This window comes from Hyla sarda, chromosome 4 (genome assembly GCF_029499605.1).
Source record: "Hyla sarda isolate aHylSar1 chromosome 4, aHylSar1.hap1, whole genome shotgun sequence".
Lineage (NCBI taxonomy): Eukaryota > Metazoa > Chordata > Amphibia > Anura > Hylidae > Hyla > Hyla sarda.
This window is the reverse complement of record NC_079192.1, coordinates 142,517,577-142,542,185: the sequence shown is the minus strand read 5'-3', so window position 1 is coordinate 142,542,185 and position 24,609 is coordinate 142,517,577. Positions and strand designations below refer to the sequence as shown.

General features: G+C 46.0%; 1 protein-coding gene and 1 pseudogene across 3 annotated transcripts in view; both read right to left on the bottom strand.

Moving 5' to 3' along the window:
- The window catches only part of DMXL2 (Dmx like 2), a 184,816-nt gene that overhangs the window by 118,639 nt on the left and 41,568 nt on the right, over positions 1-24,609 (bottom strand). For all 3 annotated transcript variants that reach the window (XM_056572295.1, XM_056572293.1, XM_056572294.1), the window contains exons 10-12: positions 18,872-19,078; positions 12,450-12,712; positions 1,308-1,968 (exon numbers count right to left, since the gene is read on the bottom strand). In XM_056572295.1, coding sequence (XP_056428270.1) covers positions 1,308-1,968; positions 12,450-12,712; positions 18,872-19,078 — 1,131 coding nt within the window. The remainder of the gene's footprint in view (positions 1-1,307; positions 1,969-12,449; positions 12,713-18,871; positions 19,079-24,609) is intronic.
- Positions 16,297-16,398, bottom strand: LOC130268151 (U2 spliceosomal RNA; annotated as a pseudogene).

Below are 24,609 nucleotides of genomic sequence, written 5' to 3'. Positions count from 1 at the left end.
ATTTAATATAACTAGTACAGTATTCATTAAAAGATCTGTTTGTTCTAGAGTTAGGAGCCCAGTGAGTGGCCTTCCCTGTATGAGTGTACATATAAGGATGAGTAAGCCCTTCCACAGGACTCCTATACTTAGAATAAGCAAAGGTTTAAATGAATACATTACTAGTTATACTGATTATTTTCCCACACATATGTATATCTAGCTGCTCAACTCCATGTGCTATATACCATGCTGCAAACAGACCCCCCCCCCCCCCCCCGCACGACTGTAAATAGTATAATTTGTCTATAAAATTGTTATTTAAGTACACCTCTGCATAACACTGTATCCTTATTAACGTATGCAGGGCTCTGGACACTGACACCAAGCGGGGCTCTGGACACTGACACCAAGCGGGGCTCTGGACACTGACACCAAGCGGGGCTCTGGACACTGACAACAAGCGGGGCTCTGGACACTGACAACAAGCGGGGCTCTGTACACTGACAACAAGCGGGGCTCTGTACACTGACAACAAGCGGGGCTCTGTACACTGACAACAAGCGGGGCTCTGTACACTGACAACAAGCGGGGCTCTGTACACTGACAACGAGCGGGGCTCTGTACACTGAAAACGAGCGGGGCTCTGTACACTGAAAACGAGCGGGGCTCTGTACACTAACAACGAGCGGGGCTCTGTACACTGATAACAAGCGAGGCTCTGTACACTGACAACAAGCGGGGCTCTGTACACTAACAACAAGCGGGGCTCTGTACACTGACAACAAGCGGGGCTCTTTACACTGACAACAAGCGGGGCTCTGTACACTGACAACAAGCGGGGCTCTGTACACTGACAACAAGCGGGGTTCTTTACATGGAGGACAAGCAGGGATCTGTACCTGAGGACAAGCAGGGCCTGTACGAGAGAGAGCAGGGTGGCGGGCGCACTGCTCGGTGGCACAGTGAACTCCGACATGGTGGGCTGCTGCGCTTAGACCTCACGTCTGAAGGTAGCAGCGCGCCACGCCAGAGTTCAAAGCGCCTCTCACAGGCAGCCACACTGACAACCCAGGGCCGTAAGTAACATCCAGCCGTAGAGTTGCTAGGCAACCGACCCCGTCTGGGACGCTGCTTGCGAGTGAGTCGGGCCCCCTTTACGGAGCCCTGCTTTAAGGAGTGAAGTCAAAGTGAAGACAGAGCCAAGTAAATCTGTGGGCCACTTGATAGCACACAATGTGTTACTTGCTAATAAAAGCCACAAAATATCAAAGATTTCATAGAAAGGAGCACAGAAGAAATGACAGTAAATGTTATCAAACACTCACCTAAACAGTAACTAGGTATAAGTGTTGGAAGCCAAGCCACATTACAAAAGGCAGAAGTACGAAGAGAGTTAATGCGAGCTAGTTCAGAGACTCCCCCGCTGTATGATAAGGGTCCAATTGGATCAACTCGCCATAGTATAAGTTCACTGTAAATTGCATTTGGGTCGTGAAAGGTTTGAGTAGCTGCATTTCTAAAATGTTGGTTGGGAAATCCTTTTAAGTTCTTAACAGGATCCACAACTTTACCACCATGTTCTATCTCCCATGGATTGCCATCAGAGTCTGGAGTCACCAGCACATTATGGTGAGAAGAAGTCAATAGCAAAGGAAGTACAGAATGACACGCCAAATCATTCAAGTGGAATCTGTGGCCACAATACCGAAATTTGTGTGACACTGTAAGCACTGAGGAAAAGGCAGACTTGTTTGCAAAGGTCACAGCCCATTGATTCAAGGACCCATCAATATGCTTGGAAACCATCATGACAGCTGACGCCATACTGGCTCCACTTGGAAGCGCATTCAGAGTATTTGCAGGGACATCACTTGCCATCATCTTTTCCTTGGCAGAGGTGGTACAAGCATACATCATTATGTTTTTACTAAGTGAGCTGGCATCTCCTGATGGAAAAGCAACAGGGATTCGAGTAGAGAAGGAAACCTGAAAACAAAACACAAGACAGATAAGCTATCAATAAACTAAAATCATAGGCTTTAGCTTTAGAAAATATCACACCTATTTAAAAAAATAATAATAATACTAAAAAAAACTAACTACTCCTGACCTATCTGCTTATGTCAATAATTCAATTCCCTATGAAATAATTTTTTTTTTCCTTAACCAACATTCCCATTCTGTCATATATTAAAAAAAAAATAAAAAAAAAATAAACTTACCTCCCCCAGTGCCTCTGTTGTCCTGCTGAAGTCCCTAGTGCACTTCTCTCCTGGCAATGTGACATGTTGAGCCCGGCACCAGAAGACAGACCTGAGACCAGGAAGAAGATCTGCCAATCACTGGCCAAGGTGGGACACTGATGCGGCCAGCGATTTGCTGACCTGTAGTGTGACATATTGACCACAGGGAACTAGGTAGAGGAGGGCACTGGGGAATGCAGCGGGACAACAGAGACATGAGGGGAGCGGAAGGCAGTAAGTAGATGTTTTGATGTGTTGGTTCATTTTATTTAAAAAAAAAAAAAAAAAAAGGGGGGTGGCTTTTATATGGGATGTTTATCAGCCAAATAGACTGATTATTTCCCTGTGTAACAGATCCAAGGATCAACCAGTAACTGGGCAAATTGTTAGTCTGATGGCTGATTGCACGGAGGCCGTAAAAATCAAATGTCAGACGCACATTTTACATATCCCCTGTGCATAAAAAGGATGTATGATCGACAATGATCAAAGTGAAGGGCCGCACAGACAATCTGATGATAGTTTGCATACACAATCATTAAGCCATGTCAAAGGCTTATTACACAAACTCAGATCTGCTAGGTTGGTGCTCATATTGTGCATGGGCTTGCCCATATGAAAGGACCCAACGTGTTACAACTGGGTATTACCATTCCTTTTGTCAATGGGGTGTGTCCCTACATATTATAGCAATTAATTATACATTAATATATTTATTAATATAGACCTGTAAGGAGAGCTTTAAAAGACTGATTCAATAGCCACAAATAAGTATGCCTACAAAAAAAATGATTTGCCTTTAGCACGTTACCCTTCAAGTATGAAAGTGCAAGGAGGCCTCCTAGAAATCATGTGCTGCTTTATTTTACCCAAAATAAAGAACATCTCAAAAGCCATTACTATACCCTGGCAAAATTATAACATTAGTACAGCGTCCAACATTCAGAAATGAATGCTTGGTCCTGGGGATAACATTTTTTTTGTTTTGTAGTTGGAGATGGAATGGAAACAGAAATAGGCACATTATATACTCTCAGAAAAGCCTGAAGGTAGAAGAACAAAAGAACTGCAGGCAAACAATGTGTTCAGTTATTACAGGGAGATTCACATGCACGGACGAATAATGAAACCTCCAGAGTCCAAAATAACTAAAGTGACTAAAGTCTGAGTATTTGATTCTATGAATCTGCTACTAAAAAAACTAAAACTAATGCAACCAACATAAATGAAAGGACACTAAAAACTGATCTGACAATAAAACAGTTGTAATAGCTATGATTCTAATATAAACAGCTAAGATTTAAAGGGGTATTCTGGGCAAAAATATCTTATCCCCTATCGAAAGGATAGGGGATAAGATGTCTGATCGCGGGGGGCCCAACGCTGGGACCCCCGCGATCTCCCTGCAGCAGCCCGCATTCTATGCGTAGGCTTCAGAGACTGGGACGTGACATCACGCCACGCCCCCTCCATTCATGTCTATGGGAGGGGGCGTTGCGGCCGTTACGCCCCCTCCCATAGAAATGAATGGAGGGGGCGGGGCGTGACATCACGTCCCCATCTCGGAAGCCTGACGGTGCAGGGAGCCTGGCTGCTGCAGGGAGATCGCGGGGGTCCCAGCAGCGATAGGGGATAAGATAAGATGTTTTTGCCCGGAATACCCGTTTAACTCATTTGGGACGAAGGGTGCACCTATACGCCCTCAGCCCGCTCCCTGTCTATAACTCGGGGTCATAGTGGGTCGGGCCTGGCCTCTAACAACGGCCGGGACCCGTGGCTAATAGCGTGCGGTATTGATTGCGGTGCCGCGCGCTATTAACCTTTTAGATGCGGCGTTCAAAGTTGAACGTCGCGTCTAAATTGAAAGTAAAGCCGTGCCGGTTAGCTCAGGGTGCTGAAATTGCGGCATCCTGAACAGCTGTAAAGACAGCAGGAGGGTCCCTACCTTCCTCCATGCTGTCCGATCGCCGAATGACTGCTCAGTGCCTGAGATCCAGGCATGAGCAGTCAAGCGGCAGAATCATTGATCACTGGTTTCCTATGAGAAACCATTCATCAATGTAAAAGATCAGTGTGTGCAGTGTTATAGCCCCCTATGGGAGCTATAACACTGCAAAAAAAAAAGTGAAATAAAAAAGTAAAAAATAAGTGAATAAAGATAATTTAACCCCTTCCCTAATAAAAGTTTGAATCACCCCCCCTTTTCCCAAATGCCGAAATGTCCGAATTGTGTCAATAAAAATAAAACATATGTGGTATCGCCATGTGCCGAAATGTCCGAATTATAAAAATATATCGTAAATTAAACCGCACGGTCAATGGTGTATGCGCAAAAAAAAAATCAAAATTCCAAAATAGCGTATTTTTGGTCACTTTTTAGATCATAAAAAAATGTATAAAAAGTGATCAAAAAGTCTGATCAATACATGAAAACTTCAGATCACGGCGAAAAAAAATGAGCCCTCATAACGCCCTGTATGCAGAAAAATAAAGTTATAGGGGTCAGAAGATTTTAAACGTATACATTTTCCTGCATGTAGTAATGTTTTTTTTCCTGAAGTACAACAAAATCAAACCTATATAAGTAGGGTATCATTTTAATCGTATGGACCTACAGAATAAAGATAAGGTGTCATTTTTGACCGAAAAATGTACTGCGTAGAAACGGAAGCCCCCAAAAGTAACAAAATGACATTTTTTCTTCAACTTTGTCGCACAATGATTTTTTTTTTCGTTTCGCCGTCGATTTTTGGGTAAAATTACTGAGGTCATGACAACGTAGAATTGGTGGCAGAAAAAATAAGCCATCATATGGATTTTTAGGTGAAAAATTTAAATTGTTATGATTTTTAAAAGGTAAGGAGGAAAAAACGAAAGTGCAAAAACTGGACAACCCTCTGTCCCCAAGGGGTTAAAGAGTACCTGTCATCATATGATATTTTCTAAACTAACTCAGATTATATTTCCTAATTACTCCTAACACCCTTTCTGCCCTTACATTTTTTTCTGAGCTTTAAAAAGCTCTGTATCATACCTTTCTCCTTGCTCACATTGTGTGAGCTCCCGGCAGGAGAAAGTGGGCATTCCCCAGCAAGCGCCATGTCACTGACCCTGAACGCACTTCCTGAGTTTGGTCTCCTGCCAGGCTAACTGTTTGACTTGTGGCAGGGAACAGAACAGAGCCACCTAAGGAACAATATATTAAAAGTTTAGTTTGGTGACAGGAACTCTTTAATATAGCAATGTCAGCTCTTATGGTTTTCTGCTTTATTATTTATAAAACTTTGTTTTCTTAGTGATGTTCACAAAACAAGCAAACTTAGCAATAGCTATCAGATAATTGTTAAAACCCCAGGAATTTGTGAAAATTTAAGTTGACACAATATAGCAGTATGCATGCTCCAGAGTGGTTTGTAATGAAAATAAATAATCATTATATATAAATAAAACAATACAGTACACTCATTTGTAAACAGTTCTAAGAAATATGCATGCATCTAGTGACGCATGTAATGCTGCACAGAAGCCTCCAGTATATGAGCAGTAGAAAACTCAAGAGATTCTAAATAAAATGGAAAGAACATTTGCAGCAATTGTAATATTTTCTAAGGAAAGCATACCTTAGCTGCTTTACGCAACAATCTCAGTTGGACATATTTCATTTAACCTCAACAAAAGACAAGCTAGTAATACAGGTTTTAATGTTCATGGTTCAATAGAAGAATGTCTACACTGTTCACTGTTAATAGAAAGAACAGTGCATTCAAAGGTTCAAACACAGCAACTTTTCTAGCAACTATCCTTTAAGCGAGTCTCTCAATGAAACCAGATATATAAAATATTATATATCATTTTTTAAAACGTAATTACAGACTTATTAGTACCTAAAAGTACAGCCACCACGTGAGCGGCTTCACTACCCCAGTGTCTTGATGATACACATACCGTGTTTCCCCGAAAATAAACCCTACCCAGAAAGTAAGCCGTAGCAGGATTATGGGGTAGGGCTGCAATATAAGCCCTAACCCGAAAATAAGACCTAGTCCAGGGGTAATCTGCTGGCGGACCGCGGTCCAGATCCGGACCACGGCCGCCAGTAATGCCCGCAGACCCCACAGTAATGCCCGCAAACTCCATAGCCCCCCCGACCGCCACAGTAATGCCCGCAGACCCGAAACCACGCTCGGCCACCACAGTGCGGTAATGCCCGCAGATTCCACATCCCCCCCGACCACCCGCGTAATGCCCGCAGACCCCACAGCCCCTCTCGGCCGGGGCATGGGCGCTGACGTTCTAAAACGTCGGCGCGTATGCACGGCCGACGTCACGGACGTGTCCCTGCCCCCGGCTGCTACGGTAAGCTACAGGAGAAGATCTCGCCGCAGGGTACGGTAAGAAAGTGAAATGAGTACTGGTACCCAAGTTTATTATGGCAGAAAGGGGGGGGGGGGGGGGCTTTGTGGGGCAGTGTTTCACAACCAGTGTGCCTCCAGCTGTTGCAAAACTCCCAGCATGCCCGGACAGCCAAAGGCTGTCCGGGCTTGCTGGGAGTTGTAGTTTTGCAACAGCTGGAGGACATTGGTTGGGAAACACTGCTGTAGGGTATGGTAGGAGTGTGGAGGACGACAGGGGAAGGGGAGGATGGGGGGGCTGAAGGAGTATGGGGGGCTGCAGGAGTGTGGAGGATGCCCCCTATCCTCCACACTACTGCAGCCCCCCATCCTTCACACTCCTGCAGCCCCCCCATCCTCCACACTCCTGCAGCCCCCCATCCTTCACACTCCTGCAGCCCCCCCATCCTCCACACTCCTGCAGCCCCCCCATCCTCCACACTCCTGCAGCCCACCCATCCTCCACACTCCTGCAGCCCCCCCATCCTCCACACTCCTGCAGCCCCCCATCCTCCACACTCCTGCAGCCCCCCATCCTCCACACTCCTGCAGCCCCCCATCCTCCACACTCCTGCAGCCCCCCATCCTCCACACTGCTGCAGCCCCCCATCCTCCTGCAGCCCCCCATCCTCCACACTCCTGCAGCCCCCCATCCTCCTGCAGCCCCCCATCCTCCACACTCCTGCAGCCCCCCATCCTCCACACTCCTGCAGCCCCCCATCCTCCACACTGCTGCAGCCCCCCATCCTCCACACTGCTGCAGCCCCCCATCCTCCACACTGCTGCAGCCCCCCATCCTCCACACTCCTGCAGCCCCCCATCCTCCACACTCCTGCAGCCCCCCATCCTCCACACTCCTGCAGCCCCCCATCCTCCACACTGCTGCAGCCCCCCATCCTCCACACTGCTGCAGCCCCCCATACCGTAAATAAATAAGCCCTACCCTGAAAATAAGCCCTAGTGTGTTTTTTGTGACTAAAATTAATATAAGACCCGGTCTTATTTTCGGAGAAACACGGTAATAGAGCAAATTTAAAGGGGGTATTCCTCAGGATTGGGGATAAGTGTTATATAGCAGGGGATTCAATTGCTGGGGCACCTCATTTGTTTTAAATGGAGCAAGTTGCTGCTCCATTAATTGTCTATGAAGCTGCCAAAACAATGTCTATAGAGCTGCCAAAAACAATGTCGATGTAAGGGTTTGTTCACACGGTGGAATTTCTTTGGAAAATGTTGAGGAAGAATTCCGCCGGAAATTTTTAAGTAATTTACTGAACAGTGGTCCCTCAACATACGATGGTAATTCATTCCAAACGAGCCATCGTTTGTCGAATCCATCATATGTTGAGGGATTCGTGCAATGTAAAGTATAGGAAGCTGTACTCACCTGTCCCCGCCGCTCGAGATGGTGTCCCCGCCGCTCCCGATGGTGATCCCGGGCCTCCGCTGGGCTCTCCGCTGTCTTCTCCGGTCCTCCGCTGTCTTCTCCGGTCCTCTTCTGTCTTCTCCGGTCCTCTTCTGTCTTCTCCGGTCCTCTTCTGTCTTCCGCAAGGCCTTACTGGGCCTGCGTAGCGACGTCATTACGCCGCTGCGTACGCCATTCCTATTGGATGGCGTGCACAGCAGCGTATTGACGTCATCGGAGAGGGCCGAGAAAACGCCGGAAGACCAGCGCTGGACCCGTAGGGCACCCCGGAGCATCGTGGAGGGGTAAGTAATACTTACCGCACCACACGGGGAACATTAAGCTGCTATCCGGCAGCAGCTTAAGCATTTGGCGCTGCCGGATAGCACTTAATGCGATGGCCCCGACATAAAAAAGCATCGTATGTCGATGCTGACATTGACATGCGATGGCCTCTGAGAGGCCATCGTATGTCGATTTCATCATATGTCGGGGCCATCGTAGGTCGGGGGGTCACTGTACATTAATTTCAATAGGATTACTTTGTTCCATTCTCAAAATTCTGCTTTCCACAAAAATATAAGATCAGTATAATATTTTTCGGAACTTTGTGGCAGTATCCCATTTAAGTCATTGGGGCTTGAATTTAGGCGGAATTATATTTTCTAAGAATACAGAAATTCCGGCTCTGCTGAACATATTTTTTGCGGAAATTCTGCTGCATGAATGTAAGACTGGCACTGTGAAACTTAAATCACCAACACATGTGCAATCACAAATGTAGACATAGATAAGCAGGCGATTCCTCCAACAATGACACAGTGGGGGCAATTGTCAGCCACCAATTGTGCAAGTTCTCCCACTTAAAAAGATGAGAGGCCTGTAATTTTCTTCATAGGTATACCTCAACTATGAGAGACAGAATGAGAAAAAAAAAATCTATAAAATCACATTGTCTGATTTTTAAATAATTTATTTGTAAATTATAGTGGAAAATAAGTATTTGGTCAAAAACAATAGTTCATCTCAATACCTTTTGTTGGCAATGACAGAGGTCAAACGTTTTCTGTAAGTCTTCACAAGGTTTTCACACACTGTTGCTGGTATTTTGGCCTATTCCTCCCTGCAGATGTCCTATATAGCAGTGATGTTTTGTAGCTGTCGCTGGGCAACAAGGACTTTTAACTCCCTCCAAAGGTTTTCTATGGGGTTGAGATCTGGAGACTGGCTAGGCCACTCCAGGACCTTGAAATGCTTCTTACGAATCCACTTCTTCATTGCCTGGGCAGTGTTTGGGATCATTGTCATGCTGAAAGACCCCGCCATGTTTCATCTTCAATGCCCTTGCTGATGGAAAGATGTTTTCACTCAAAATCTCACAATACATTGCCCCATTCATTCTTTCCTTTACACGGATCAGTCGTCCTGGTCCCTTTGCTGAAAAACAGCTCCAAAGCATGATGTTTCCACCCCCATGCTTCACAGTAGGTATGGTGTTCTTTGCATGCAACTCAGCATTCTTTCTCCTCCAAACACAACAAGTTGAGTTTTTACCAAAAAGTTCTAGTTTGGTTTCCTCTGACCATATGACATTCTCCCAATACTCTTCTGGGTCATCCAAATGCTCTGTAGCAAACTTCAGATGGGCCCTGAAATGTAATGGCTTAATCAAGGGGACACGTCTGGCACTGCATGATTTGAATCCCTGGCAGCGTGGTGTGTTACTGATGGTAGCCTTTGTTAGTTTGGTCCCAGCTCTCTGCAGGTCATTCACTAGGTCCCCCCGTGTGGTTCTAGGATTTTTGCTCAAAGTTCTTGTGATCATTTTGACAACACAGAATGAGATCTTGCATGGAGCCCCAGATCGAGGGAGATGATCAGTGGTCTTGTATGTCCATTTTCTAATAATTGCTCCCACAGTTGATTTCTTCACACCAAGCTGCTTGCCCATTGCAGATTCAGTCTTCCCAGCCTGGTGCAGGTCTACAATTTTGTTTTTGGTGTCCTTCGACAGCTCTTTGGTCTTGGCCATAGTGGAGTTTGGAGTGTGACTGTTTGAGGTTGTGGACAGGTGTCTTTTATACTGATAAGTTCAAACAGGTACCATTAATACAAGTAATGAGTGGAGGACAGAGGAGACTCTTAAAGAAGAAGTTACATGTCTGTGAGAGACAGAAATCTTGCTTGTTTGTTGATAACCAAATACTTATTTTCCACCATAATTTGCAAATAAATTCTTTAAAAATCAGACAGTGTGATTTTATGGATTTTTGTTTTCTCATTATGTCATAGTTGAGGTATACCTATGATGAAAATTACAGGCCTCTCATCTTTTTAAGTGGGAGAACTTACACAATTGGTGGATGACTTATGATTTTGTTGCCCCACTGTATACTGCTAAAGTGAACTGGAATTATCCAAAACATAAAGCTATAGTTCCAGTTTAAACATGTTTCACATTTTACGTAGAGCCAGTTTCATAAGGGAACACTGAACATTCATTGGGGAAAATTGTTATGCAAGTTAGCGCTCATTACCTTGTATATCTAAGTCCTCATATTTTGGTGAGCAAGGGTACCTTAGGTACTCCAGTCAATGTTAAAGTCATTGACAATCGAGTGCTAGCCATAACAGTCTATAAATAGGCCTACTGGTCTGATATTAACCCTTAGGCAGATTAACATAAGCACAGACATACACAGACAGATGATTAACAATATATAACTAGGTGATACAGCCTCAGGATGTGGTGAAACGGATGCCTACAGTATGCAAGCCCAATCCCTGAAGCCATGTTGCTAAAGGCTCAGGGAGAGAAACAAGCTCAAAAGACTCACTGGGGGAGATTTATCAAACTGTGGGAAAGAAAAAATAGAGTGATTACCCCACAGCAACCAATCACAGCTCGGCTAGCGAGCTCTGGTAAAGTGAAAGCTGAGCTGTGATTGGTTGCTGTGGGGAAACCACTCTACTTTTTCTCTCACACAGTCCTTTCAGCCAAGGGAAAGTGGGGAGGATCAGAATGTCCAGATCAGTAAGCCACAGAGTATCTTCCATAAGCCATATTCCTTGGCAATTCATAATGGAAATAATGAAGGTGATAAAGTCAGGTTTAGGCTTCCTTACATACATCCATAAGAGAGGGGTATGAACACTTTCAATAGTCTATATTTAAAGGCATAAGCTGGCACTATTGCCTACTCTTATCCACTCCTTGCCATTAGTTAGGTTGATAGGAACAGTATCTATGTTATTGGATATGGTGGAGGTTCTTAGTTATGTAGATAAACAGTCTCAATTCTAGGTAAAGACAACAACGCTCACCATTAATGCTTCCAGGCTTTGCTTTCAATATTCTAGGTGTATACACTGGGGAATAGTAAAAGAGAGCAATGCACATTTTACACAGCTACTGCTATGCTTCTTCCATCTCCGGAAGAAGCATAGCAATAGCTGTTTGAAAAGTGAGTCATGCTCTTTTACTATGCACTGGTGTCTTCACCCGGTATATTGAAAATAAAGCTTGGAAGCATTGTCTGATCACGGGAAACCCCCGCGATCTCCCTGCAGCACCCGCATTCTGTGCGGGACTGCATCTTCAGTCTCGGAAACCTCTTTGTTTCCGGGACTGGAGACGTGACATCACGCCACACCCCCTTGTGACATCATGCCACGCCCCCTCCATTCATGTCTATGGGAGGGGGTGTGACGTGACGTAACGTCTCCAGTCCCAGAGTCCTTAAGACTGTGCTGCAGAGAGATCGCGGGGGTCCCCAGCAATCAGACATCTTATCCCCTATATTTTGGATAGGGGATAAGATGTATTTGGACGGAATACCCCTTTAAGGGTAGGTTCACCCATACAGGATCCTGCGCAGATTTGATGCGCAGGATTTGTAACTGCCAATTAGAAGCGGTGCTCAGTCATTTAGTTTACATTGAAATCTGCAGCAGAAAATCCTGTGCATCAAATCTGCGTACGTGTGAATATACCCTAATGGTTAGTGCCATTGTCTTTAATCATCTACTTTACCTTGATGAACACTGCCAACAGTGTTCATGACTGAAGTGCAGAAGCAGAAATCCCTCTGCCCTGGTGTTTAGACCACAACCCCATCAGCAGTGACCAGTACATAGAGTGGAGTAGCAGGACAAACGTAGACATCAGTAAAGTACATAAGGTCTATTTGCCTTTATGGGCAGATATAATATATATTTCTAAGACTAAAAATTATTTTGCTTGTATACTGAGGTATACAAGCGACCGTACAAATTATAGATGGGAAAATAGCATATATATGTTTCAAAATCTCTGGTAGCACACGCACGTCCACCTTGCCATGATTTATTTTCTTAATGGTGGATACACCAGAGGTGGAATCCTGCGCCGACATATATTGTTATTCACTGGATGTCAGAGAATAATACCTGAACTTGTCTGAAGATTCCAGGATTATATTCATCCAAATAGTTAACATGCCACAATAAAAAAGTACCATCCACAGGGTGAATAGTGAAGAGCATGTCTGCATTTTTGTTCCACTCTGTGAGGAGAGATTCAATTTTCCGGTCTAATAACACTGTTGGTAGAGGAAGAGTAGCACCAGGTGAAGAGGCTTTCGTACTCGTATCTTTTTCTGCTTCTTCATGCTCAGGAGATCCGGTCAAAGACCTTTCACCCTCCGGCTCACCTAGAAAAGATATACAGATATTGAAAAAGTCTGTAGCTATGAAGTGATGGACAATCTATATATTCATATATATATATATATATATATTCATATATATATATATATATATATATATATATATATATATATATAAAACTCAAGGGTGGTTATTTTTGTCCTAAGTCCCACACAAGTCTGAGACTTCTGGAACATCACCTGATTGTGTTACACTCAACATACTGCTAACTGTTTTACCCTTGATGATGTCAGGGAAAATATATAAATTGATAACAAAAATCAAATAACTTGATTCATGAATAAAAATAATGAGATTTTTTTTTGTGCTCACCGTAAAATCTCTCTCTCGTAGCCTTCATTGGGGGGACACCTTACTGATGGGTATAGGCTCTTGCCACTAGGAGGCGCTGACACTAGGAAGAAAAAAGTCGTCTCCACCCTGGCAGGATATACCCGCCCACAGGAAGTGAGGTAATCAGTTGTGTCACAAAACAGTAGGAGAAGTCAAAGAAATATGTCCGAAGGACCCTGGAAAAAATCCCGGTTAAGTAACCCAAAAACCGGAAAAATTGCGGTATCCCCCAATGAAGGCTACAAGAAAGATTTTACGGTGAGTACCAAAAAATCTCCTTTTCTTGGTTGCTCTTCATTTTGGGACACCTTACTGATAGGACATACCAAAGCAGTCCCCTACCAAACCCACTCGTCCGTAAGGCCTGCGGACAAGACCCCAGGCCAGAGACAACCGAGGCCCAGAAACTGAGCAACTGAAAGATCCCCCGTCCATGGAGACGGACCAGGATGCCAAGGAAGAGACCGTCCTTCGTCGATACGCTAACCTACGGTCCCATATAGGGAGACAAGAAAAAGTCGACTAGGAAGCCAGATGGGCCGGAACAATCCCAGATGGTGGTAGGAAGTGAACCACAAGAAACACAGAACCAGACAGAGAGCTAGGCTGGGAACAAAAATGGAAAAGGGCACAACAAGAGAACCCCAACCAGAGTAGAGCGACGCCAGAGAGAACGGCGTACGTCTGAGCAGAAGGCGAGCACCAAGGGTGGAGACCAGAAAACCACTGGCAAAAAGAAAGACACAAACCAGCTCCAGAGTGGTCTGGTGCATAAGATCGATGACCCGAACATCTGGAGACCAAAAACCCCTGTCGCAGGGGTCAGTTGCGGGCACCCAGAAGGCTAAATTAGCTTGACTGGTGTAACCGGATGACCCGAACGCAGCAATAACAGTCAAAAATGGAAAGAAACGCCCTGACAAAGGGGCATCCCGGAACTCTGGAGTGACAGACATGGGAACTGGAGGCTCCTGAGTCACCTGGAAGACATACACGGAAGGATTAATGGCCAAGAAGAGCGGTACAGAAAGATCGCAAACCAAACCAGAGTTGGACCCCAGCAATCCGAGAAGACCTCAGCACTCCTAAGTAATGTCCCGTCAGGACGGGAATGGAGGGAAAAAACAAAAAGGGAACCCAGCAGAGATTCCCAGGTACAGGGCACAGGAAGGTCACTCTAAAAGACTGTGGTGTCAGTGCTGCACAGCAGACACTGTCAAGGGAAGGATAAACACACCCTTCCAGAGAGATTGTGCCAAGTGAGGAAAAGAGCAATGGCAGGACACAAACAACAGACAGAGGCTAGACTGGCCGTCACTGAGTCATACATGAGTGCAAAAACTCCTCCAACAGAGGAAAACGCCAAGGCTGCATGAGCAGCAGAGGATTAAAAAAGGAAGAGAGCCAGGCTGCAATGGTGAGCAGTAAGCACACAAGCATAGACAAGGAAAAAGCTCTACTAAATGCTTTTAGCAAAAAACAAAGGGCCCAGCCAGATACCCCACCTATATAGTGGGAAGAAAGAGATGGCTCCATCTTGGCAGAAGAGATCGCTCAGCGAAATAGTCCCCCAGTGGAGAGGGAAAAACAAGGGGTGGTCGAGAGAAAACCCAGGCACCAACCACACCAGCACCCTGATCCCCGTACCCCCTGGAAGGGGGATTGACAGTGCACCAGGTACGGGAACAGGACAAAGTACTGGGCAGACTGAGCCCCCCGGGAACCCTACAACAACATATAGAGATATGGAGGGATCGGAATCTCGGACACAGGTGCTGGGTAAAGAAACCAAGACATGGCTACGAATGCGAGTAAGAAACACACGCACACAGCAACCAATAGTGGTAAGAGGAACACCCATTCAGAGTGAAACCCTGGACCATATGTGTGCCAACTGAGCCATCCTAGACGTGTTCAAGGCAACAGAGCAGATGCCCGAGACACCCAGCACAGGAAACCAGGAAAATACCTGGAGGCAACGGGGGGCTGAACTGACTGCATCGCCCCAACACGCCCCCTGCCAGAACAGAGGTGCTCAACCGTCGTAGGACTTCAGAACAGATTCCAGGAAAGCCAGAGGCACACCACACCGAACAGAAGGGAGTCACCGGACTGCCGTCACGGTAGCAGCAGGAATGGGAAAGGAGACCTGGTGTATTAGAAAGCCATGCAGACACAGTCAGGCTAACTAGCATAGGGACCATGGCCACCCCGGTCTCGCATTCAGAACCACACACTAAAATTTGGCTACCAGCCTCAAGCATCGAGAGCGGCAGGCATGTGGAGAGGGACCTGATAAAATAGTGAACCCCACGAACCAGCATGTGGCGCATTACAGGGGGCCCAAGGAACAACATGGGGAGACCCCCTCAGAACTACTTCTTGGCAGAGGGTTACCTGAACTTCCGCCATGCTGTGGGAAGTGTATGGCAGTTAACCAGATATAGCAGTAAACCACAGGAACAGCCATGCGGCTGGCAGCTGGAGGATTCCTGAACGCACATGACACTCGTTCGAACCCTCCCACAGACAGTGGGTCACAGGAGTGTGGCCAATCCTATGGGCGACCTGAAGGAGTAGGAGACCCTGAAGACTAATAACTGGCTGACTGGTAGCAGTCCTTTGTGCCTGCAGGAACCCTCTGACAGAGTCCGTACACCAAAAGTCAGGTATGGGGAGCCACAGCCATGCACACGGCAGCAAAGAGATGGAAGACCGACAGCGGCGGAAACTGAGCAGACAATGGTCTGGCGCAATGAGTGCCCCCTCAGGCGCTGTTGAAAAGAGGACACAGTCAAATAGGCAATGACTGAGCCCCTTTGATGCATGAGGAAGGGCAGTGAAGCCTAGGAATAGAACCATGAATAGAAACCCCGTCACCCTGAGTGATAGGTGAGACTCCTGTCTGGTCTAATGAGAGCAGGTGCAATCCATGGCCAGACAGGAACGCGTCCACAGAAAACTCACCCTGGACCAGGGGATCCGGGACAGCAGCTGTGGATGTGGCAGCCTGTTGAGGAAATTAAGTATGCACGTCCAAAAAACACCTGCGGACATGACAACCTTGTCATGACAACTGGTGGTAGGGGAGAAACAGTCCTGACTGTAACCCTGGTATCTTCCAAGTGGTCATGAAACCCCGGCACGACCTGCCACAGCGAGTCACATTTGTCTCTTGGTGAAAGCAGGTATGCTTATAAAGTCCCAGAAAAATAGAGCCATATAGGGTCAAAGCATGGGGTCCCTAGATATGGTCCCTAGATAGGGGACGTATCAGGGAGAAAACTCATAAGAACAGATAGTACACTTGATCTTAGCCAAAATGCCGAGAAGTGATACATAATACAGACGAAGGCTGTAATTTTGTGTCCCTAGAGTTCAAAAGGGTGCATGAAAAATAAGACAATTTAAGTATAGTCCACTAGAGGGCCCCAAACACCACTAAATGACCTGAGAGACCAGCAGCAGAGAGTAAAATTATAATACATTTTTTTATTAAATGCACACACTAAGTAAGTGGGGGAACAAGGTGCCTTGTGCTAAAACTGACCTGATGCTCCCCTAAGGTAGAACGGGCTAGAAAGCCCACACAATGTCCCTCCTGCAGGGACACTAGAAATATTCATGCTACACCCTTGAGCGGCGAAGTATGGAGCAGCGTGCTTAGAAGCGCCTGCTAAGAAGTCGCACAGCTCCGAGGCCAGGGGACAAGAGCGGGCCGGACCCAGGGTAACTGAGTTGCTCAGACAAGGGAGCGCCGCCAACCAATGCAAGGAATGAGGGTGGAGCTAAATGCCAGTGGAGGGGCGGGGCAAGATGCCGGAGGAGGGGCGGGGCTAAATGCCAGTGGATGAACCCACCATAGATCTGCGGGTAAGCACCCGCCGGCTACAGGCATGTCTGTGACGCGCGAACCAGGAAACGCGGTGCTGTCTGGCCTCCCGGTCCGTGCGCTCTCAGGGGGAGAAGGGCAGAGTCATGTACCGCCATAGCCCGCAGAAAAATGGAGATGAGGCGCAGTCTGGCCTCCTGGGGTGCACTGGCACCGGGCAAAAAGAAGGGCGTCCATAAGCTGCCAGGGCCCTGGGCTCCCGCCAGCTGAGCCCCCGCGCACTGCAGACCCCCCAGTGGGGAAAATCATAGCCGGCGGAAAGTAGGAAAAGCAAGGCTGTTCAGAGATGAGCCGTAAATGAACTTCTGTGGAGGGAGCCGTAGCAAAAAGGCCGGCGGCTGTCCTCCGCAGGACCTAGTATGCAGAAACACAGCCCCCCCAGGGGACCAGAGGGAGCCCCAACATAATCTCCCAATAAAGGCCAGAGTCCCTCTGTAAGAGAAAGGGAGGAGAGGGGGGGGGGGGGGGGAGAATATACTTACCTGTCTTCATATACTCACCTCAAGATGTCTTCAGCCAGCTTTCAAATCATCTGCATCACGTCATGCTGAGACAGACAGGACGAGCAGGGAAGATAGGGGGACCCAGACCCTAGGTGCAAGCCCAGGCGCTGGCCATTGGCGGGAATGGGTTAACGGTGCATACTTTTATGTCCCATGCCCTTTAGCCGCATATGGGGGAACAGGTAGCACCATGCTCCGGAACCCCCACCTGAAAAAAAAAAAAAAGGGAAACAAAAGAGAGTAAAGAACCTAACCAAACAGCCCTTACTAGAAAATAATAATAAAAAGACCTGGTCTGGGGAGCTCCCAGACTTGTGTCTTGCCTCCTACTGACACTAGCTAAAACTGATTACCTCACTTTCTGTGGGTGGGTATATCCTGCAGGAAGAAGCAGACTTTTTTTCTTCCTAGTGTCAGCGCCTCCTAGTGGCAAGAGCATATATCCATCGGTAAGGTGTCCCCCAATGAAGAGCGACCAAGAAAAAAAAAAAAATATTTGTATATATGATTCGATAAATTATTACTCTAATTTGGAAACGGCATGCAGCTTCAAGCACCATGGGGGAGAATTATCAAAACATGTGCAGAGTAAAAGCTGACCAGTTGCCCATAGCAACCAGATTGCTTCTTTAATTTTTCCCAGGGCTTTTTAAAAGCAGCAATCTGAGCAACTGCACCACTCTTTCTCTACACAGGTTTGGATAAATCTTCCTATGTCCTATTATTTCTGCTCCACTCGGCTAAAGCAAGTGTGATACGAAATTGATGCATTGCAATGTAAGTTTAGGGAACCCTGGCAGTTTTAGCTGAATGGAGCAGAAGTTAAAGGGGTATTCCAGGCAAAAACTTTTTTATATATATATCAACTGGCTCCCGAAAGTTAAATAGATTTGTAAATTACTTCTATTAAAAAATCTTAATCCTTCCAATAGTTATTAGCTTCTGAAGTTTTCTGTCTAACTGCTCTATGATGATGTCACGTCCCGGGAGCTGTGCATGATGGGAAAATTTCCCCATAGGAACTGTACAGCTCCCGGGACATGAGTCATCATTGAGCAGTTAGACAGAAAACAACAACTCAACTTCAGAAGCTAATAACTATTGGAAGGATTAAGATTTTTTAATAGAAGCAAATTACAAATCTGTTTAACTTTCCGGAGCCAGTTGATATATAAAAAAAATTTTTTGCCTGAAATACTCCTTTGAAAGAGACAGCACTAGGAACTGCATGGGGTTTTCAAATTATAGTCACCCTTTAAAAAACATCCACTAAAATGTGTGCAAATGGCATGAAGAATATTAGCAATAAAGTTAAAGAAAAAAAAAGCTATGAAAGACTGGAAGGTGATGAAAAGCGTAAATGGGGAGAACAAAAAACAGTGCCATGTTATATCCTAAGATCAAGTTATACTAACCATTATCTAGTTTCATTAATAACCCATCTTCATCCTCTTCATCTTCAACAGTCTCTGACTGCTGTTCCACAATGGTTTTTAAATGCTGTATAAATATTTCAATGGAAGATGTAAAGTGCAATTCTTTGTTGTTAAGCCAATGGACAACAAAACCTCCATAACCTTCCTCCAGATTAAAAGCCGCTCCAGCCAAGACAGAAGGAATATCTGTAAACATTACAATTATTAATGACTTTAAGCCCCAAGGGAAGAAAAGATCATTATTTCTACCAGTAAGTACTATTTCTTATTTTTACACAGTACAAAACATTGTTTTCATAGCTATATGAGGTAAATAGTTCAATACAGCAGACATATCACTCTATCATGTAGAAAAGACATACCGTATATACTCGAGTATAAGCCGAGTTTTTCAGCACGATTTTTCGTGCTGAAAACACCCCCTCGGCTTATACTCGAGTGAACTCCCCCACCCGCAGTGGTCTTCAACCTGCGGACTTCCAGAGGTTTCAAAACTACAACTCCCAGCAAGCCAGGGCAGCCATCGGCTGTCCGGGCTTGCTGGGAGTTGTAGTTTTGAAACCTCCGGAGGTCCGCAGGTTGAAGACCACTGCGGCCTTCAACATCATCCAGCCCCCTCTCACCCCCTTTAGTTCTGAGTACTCACCTCCGCTCGGCGCTGGTCCGGTCCTGCAGGGCTGTCCGGTAAGGAGGTGGTCCGGTGAGGAGGTGGTCCGGGCTGCTATCTTCACCGGGGAGGCCTCTTCTAAGCGCTTCGGGCCCGGCCTCAGAATAGTCACGTTGCCTTGACAACGACGCAGATGCGTCGTTGTCAAGGCAACGGCTCTATTCCGGGCCGGAAGCGCGGAGAAGAGGCGCCCCCGGTGAAGATAGCAGCCCGGACCACCTCCTCACCGGACCACCTCCTTACCGGACAGCCCTGCAGGACCGGACCAGCGCCGAGCGGAGGTGAGTACTCAGAACTAAAGGGGGTGAGAGGGGGCTGGATGATGTTGAAGGCCGCAGTGGTCTTCAACCTGCGGACCTCCGGAGGTTTCAAAACTACAACTCCCAGCAAGCCCGGACAGCCGATGGCTGCCCGGGCTTGCTGGGAGTTGTAGTTTTGAAACCTCTGGAGGTCCGCATGTTGAAGGCCGCAGTGGTCTTCAACCTGCGGACCTCCGGAGGTTTCAAAACTACAACTCCCAGCAAGCCCGGACAGCCGATGGCTGCCCGGGCTTGCTGGGAGTTGTAGTTTTGAAACCTCTGGAGGTCCGCATGTTGAAGGCCGCAGTGGTCTTCAACCTGCGGACCTCCGGAGGTTTCAAAACTACAACTCCCAGCAAGCCCGGACAGCCGATGGCTGCCCGGGCTTGCTGGGAGTTGTAGTTTTGAAACCTCTGGAGGTCCGCATGTTGAAGGCCGCAGTGGTCTTCAACCTGCGGACCTCCGGAGGTTTCAAAACTACAACTCCCAGCAAGCCCGGACAGCCGATGGCTGCCCGGGCTTGCTGGGAGTTGTAGTTTTGAAACCTCTGGAGGTCCGCATGTTGAAGGCCGCAGTGGTCTTCAACCTGCGGACCTCCGGAGGTTTCAAAACTACAACTCCCAGCAAGCCCGGACAGCCGATGGCTGCCCGGGCTTGCTGGGAGTTGTAGTTTTGAAACCTCTGGAGGTCCGCAGGTTGAAGACCACTGAGGGCGAATGATGAGAAGAGGATGATGAAGGGGGGGGGGTGTGGGGATGATGAAGGGGGGTGGGGATGATGAAGGGGGGGGGGTGTGGGATGATTACAAGGGGATGATGAAGGGGGGATGTGTGGGATGATAAGGGGATGTGTGGGATGATGACAAGGGGATGATGAAGGGGGGATGTGTGGGATGATGACAAGGGGATGATGAAGGGGGGATGTGTGGGATAAGGGGATGTGTGGGATGATGACAAGGGGATGATGAAGGGGGGATGTGTGGGATAAGGGGATGTGTGGGATGATGACAAGGGGATGATGAAGGGGGGATGTGTGGGATGATGACAAGGGAATGATGAAGGGGGGATGTGTGGGATGATAAGGGGATGTGTGGGATGATGACAAGGGGATGATGAAGGGGGGATGTGTGGGATGATAAGGGGATGTGTGGGATGATGACAAGGGGATGATGAAGGGGGGATGTGTGGGATGATGACAAGGGGATGATGAGGATGTTAATGACGGGTCTGGATGATGACAGGGGGGGATGAGGTATTTCCCACCCTAGGCTTATACTCGAGTCAATAACTTTTCCTGGGATTTTGGGTTGAAATTAGGGGTCTCGGCTTATACTCGGGTCGGCTTATACTCGAGTATATACGGTACACTAGAAAACCATGTATGGGCTCGTTCACATTGCTGCCATTTCCACTAAAAGGAGCTCTGTCGCTGAGTCTGTCGAAAAGACAGTACATTTGAGAGGAGAAAAAAAACTCAACTCTTGAAATAAAACTGGACACCCAACGGACCCCATTTTACTATTTTAGTTGAACTTTGTGCTATCTTTTTTTCTGACATTCACTTTCCCTTTCACAAAAAAATTGCATAAAAATAAAGCCCTATGTATCAAGTCAATGCCATCTGTTCAAACCCAGTGGTGTAAAATGTGCTCTGACTTATACAAAGAAAAATAGTTGTGGGAGCTCTACATAAATCAAGAATCCTAAACCGAGGATACTGTGATAGACATTACCCAATGTGTCAAAATACTCAATGAAATAAACCAAAAAATTTTAAACAGTCCTACTAGGTTACAGGATAGTAAAGAAGAATGTGTCCAATAATAATTCTAAAAAAAAATGTATTAAACAATAAATGATGCTCACTATGGTGCCTTCTGCAGGGCTCTTACATCAGATTGAATAGATAAGATAAAATATATAATATAAATATACAAATGATCATAAAATATAGTAAAACAATAAGTAAAACAATGTACCCCAATTGGCAGACTTAGTAAAACATTAGGACTGAAAAGACTAGCTAATGATGTCTCATTAGCAGTGCCGTAGAGACAGACTGTCTCTTTTAGTAATGGCTTGGACGGCGCCGTGCCGTATTGTAGACCCTAAGCAAGGCTGGTATGAACCAGACAGGTGCGCTCTGCAGCGCTGTAGGTTGGTTACCTACTCTACCCGGACGGCACAGGGCTGATATGTTAGAAGTCCTGAGTGGCACTCTATTGTCCGTAGTGTCTAGTATATGTCGGGCAGGTGCGCTCTGCTGCGCTGGAGTCCCCCTGTTAGCTGCCCACTTTACCCTGACGGCACAGGGATAATGAATGAAAGTCCCAAGTGGGGTGGAGGTTGGCACCAAGTGCTTCTTACCGGTAGTACCAACGTAGGCTGCTGAGGAATTCACCTGGAACTCGGTTCCTCAGACGGATCAGATGTTTGCTGGCCAGCAGAGTAAGTGGAATTCAGGGAGTGCGCGCTCAACTTCTGTACTTGTGGTAAGATTTACAGTAGTGTAGGTCTTCAGGTTTGCCAATGTTGGGGTATGAGCAAAGCTATGGGTATTGGCTATACGCGTTTTGGGGTGCCAGGTCCCCTTTTTCAATAGCTGGTAGTAACAGTTGTATAAGTGAAATGCCCAGGAAAGTTGTGGAATTATATAACCCCTGCATCAGTGCATTAGATAGGTATCAAGTAAACACAGTACTGGATTACCTAGGGGTATAATTCACACTGGGAATATATAAAATTATTGGACAAAAGAGAAGAAAAGTATCAAAAGGCTAAAAAGAAAATTAACAAACCATTTAATTTACAAAAGCATGCGGAGGAACAACACGTTTTGAGGGGTGGGACCCTGACCCGACGAAGAGGGGGTCCCGTCCCTCGGAACGCATTGGTTCCTCCACATGCTTTTGTAAAATAAATGGTTTGTTATTTTTAACAAGTCCGTTCCCTTACGGTTATTTTCTAATAGCCTGTCCATAGTAAGAGGAGAGTGCCGCTGACTGAACTACATTTCCAGGAGATTTTCTCTTCCATACTTTGGATTCTATCAGTCGTCCCCCACCAGCTGGATACGGGACTAGTGCAGGCTGCCCTCCTCAACATACCACTTACTGTGCAAACAAGCTATCTGTGGTGTTGTGCTCATAGTACAACACCAAAAGGTGAGCAAACCTTTACTTATTTTTCACTGCATTTTTTTCCTAAAAAGGATAATTGTGCTTAGATGCGCATTGGTCTCTCTGTTTTTTAATTTCAAATTGCTAAAAGAAAATTAAGGTATAGGTAAAACACAAGTATATGTAAAACACAAGTATTTGTATATCAATATTATATTTTATCTTCTCTATTCAATCTGTGGTATGTCTGATGCAAGGGCGCTGCAGAAGACACCATAGTGAGCATCATTTATTGTTTAAAAAATATTTTTAGAATTATTATTGGACACATTCTCCTTTACTATCCTGCAACCTAGTAGGACTGTTACAATTTTTTGGTTTATTTAATTGTGCTCTAAGTCAAAGCACAGTGGCAGTGTGAACCCAGTTGCAAGGGTCAAACAGAGAATACAGTAATATATTTACATTGAGGAGACTACAGATATGTTCACATGCAAAAACAATAATTAGTTTGTTCATGAGCACTGGGGCTGACATTTTGTCAGCAAATATGTAAAAAAATAAAATTAAATAGAATAGTAAATAAAAAAAATAAACAGAACATAATAAAAACAAAACAAAGCCACCAACAGCCCAAACAACAGCTTTTAGTTCAACCTGGCACAAGATTTTAGTATACAAAAAAGCAAGGAAAAGTAATCCGCTCACCCCTCCAAGCCTGTAGATTCACAGGAAATGTTCAGCCAGGTGCATGGGGCATTGCAGCTGCTTGCAGGAATTGAATGACACGAAGTAAACCCCAGATGGGGTTAAGTATCCCCCCCGTTGTATATTTTAATGTCTTAGAAATCAAGAACAACGTATTTCATATGCAATATATTTATTAGAAAACAACACTATAATACAAAAGTTAAATGAAAAAAGTGGTTCAAACCAGTAGTATTTACATAGTATGGACAAATCAGATCAATGCTTATAGAAAACAGATCAGAAAGGGATAACTGGTCTAATCCCTATCGATACTGTAGGTCCCCTGTCCTAGTGACCTGGGGCCTACACCGGAACCTCCTGGTATACCCTAGGCAAGAGAGGGGACTTACATTTGATCATGCTTCACTTAAAATAAGCAGGAAAGTGTCCCTTACGGTAAGGGGTCCATCATGTATCGAACTGATAATTTGCAAAATGAACAAACATGTGGTAGATATAATATAGAAAGAACCCGTGGAGAATAACCAGGGGTGTAATACAGTATTCAGATATCAGACATGAGCAGTTGTCTGTGAAGGGGATAACTGGGATTAGACCAGTTATCCCCTTCTGATCTGTTTCTATAAGCATTGATCTGATTTGTCCATACTATGTACATACTACTGGTTTGAACTAGGGATCGACCGATTATCGGCCGATAATCACGATTTTGGGCATTATCGGTATCGGCAATTATCTTGCCGATAAGCCGATAATGCCCCGCCCCCCGCACCGCCCCCACCGCACCGCGACCGCCACCCCCTCGACCCACCGCACCGCGTCGCACCCCCCACCGTGATGCTAGGCGGTATACCGGTATGGATTTTTACCCATACCGCTATACCAGTCGGGCCCCTCCCCCACCCTACGAGTGAATAAAAAA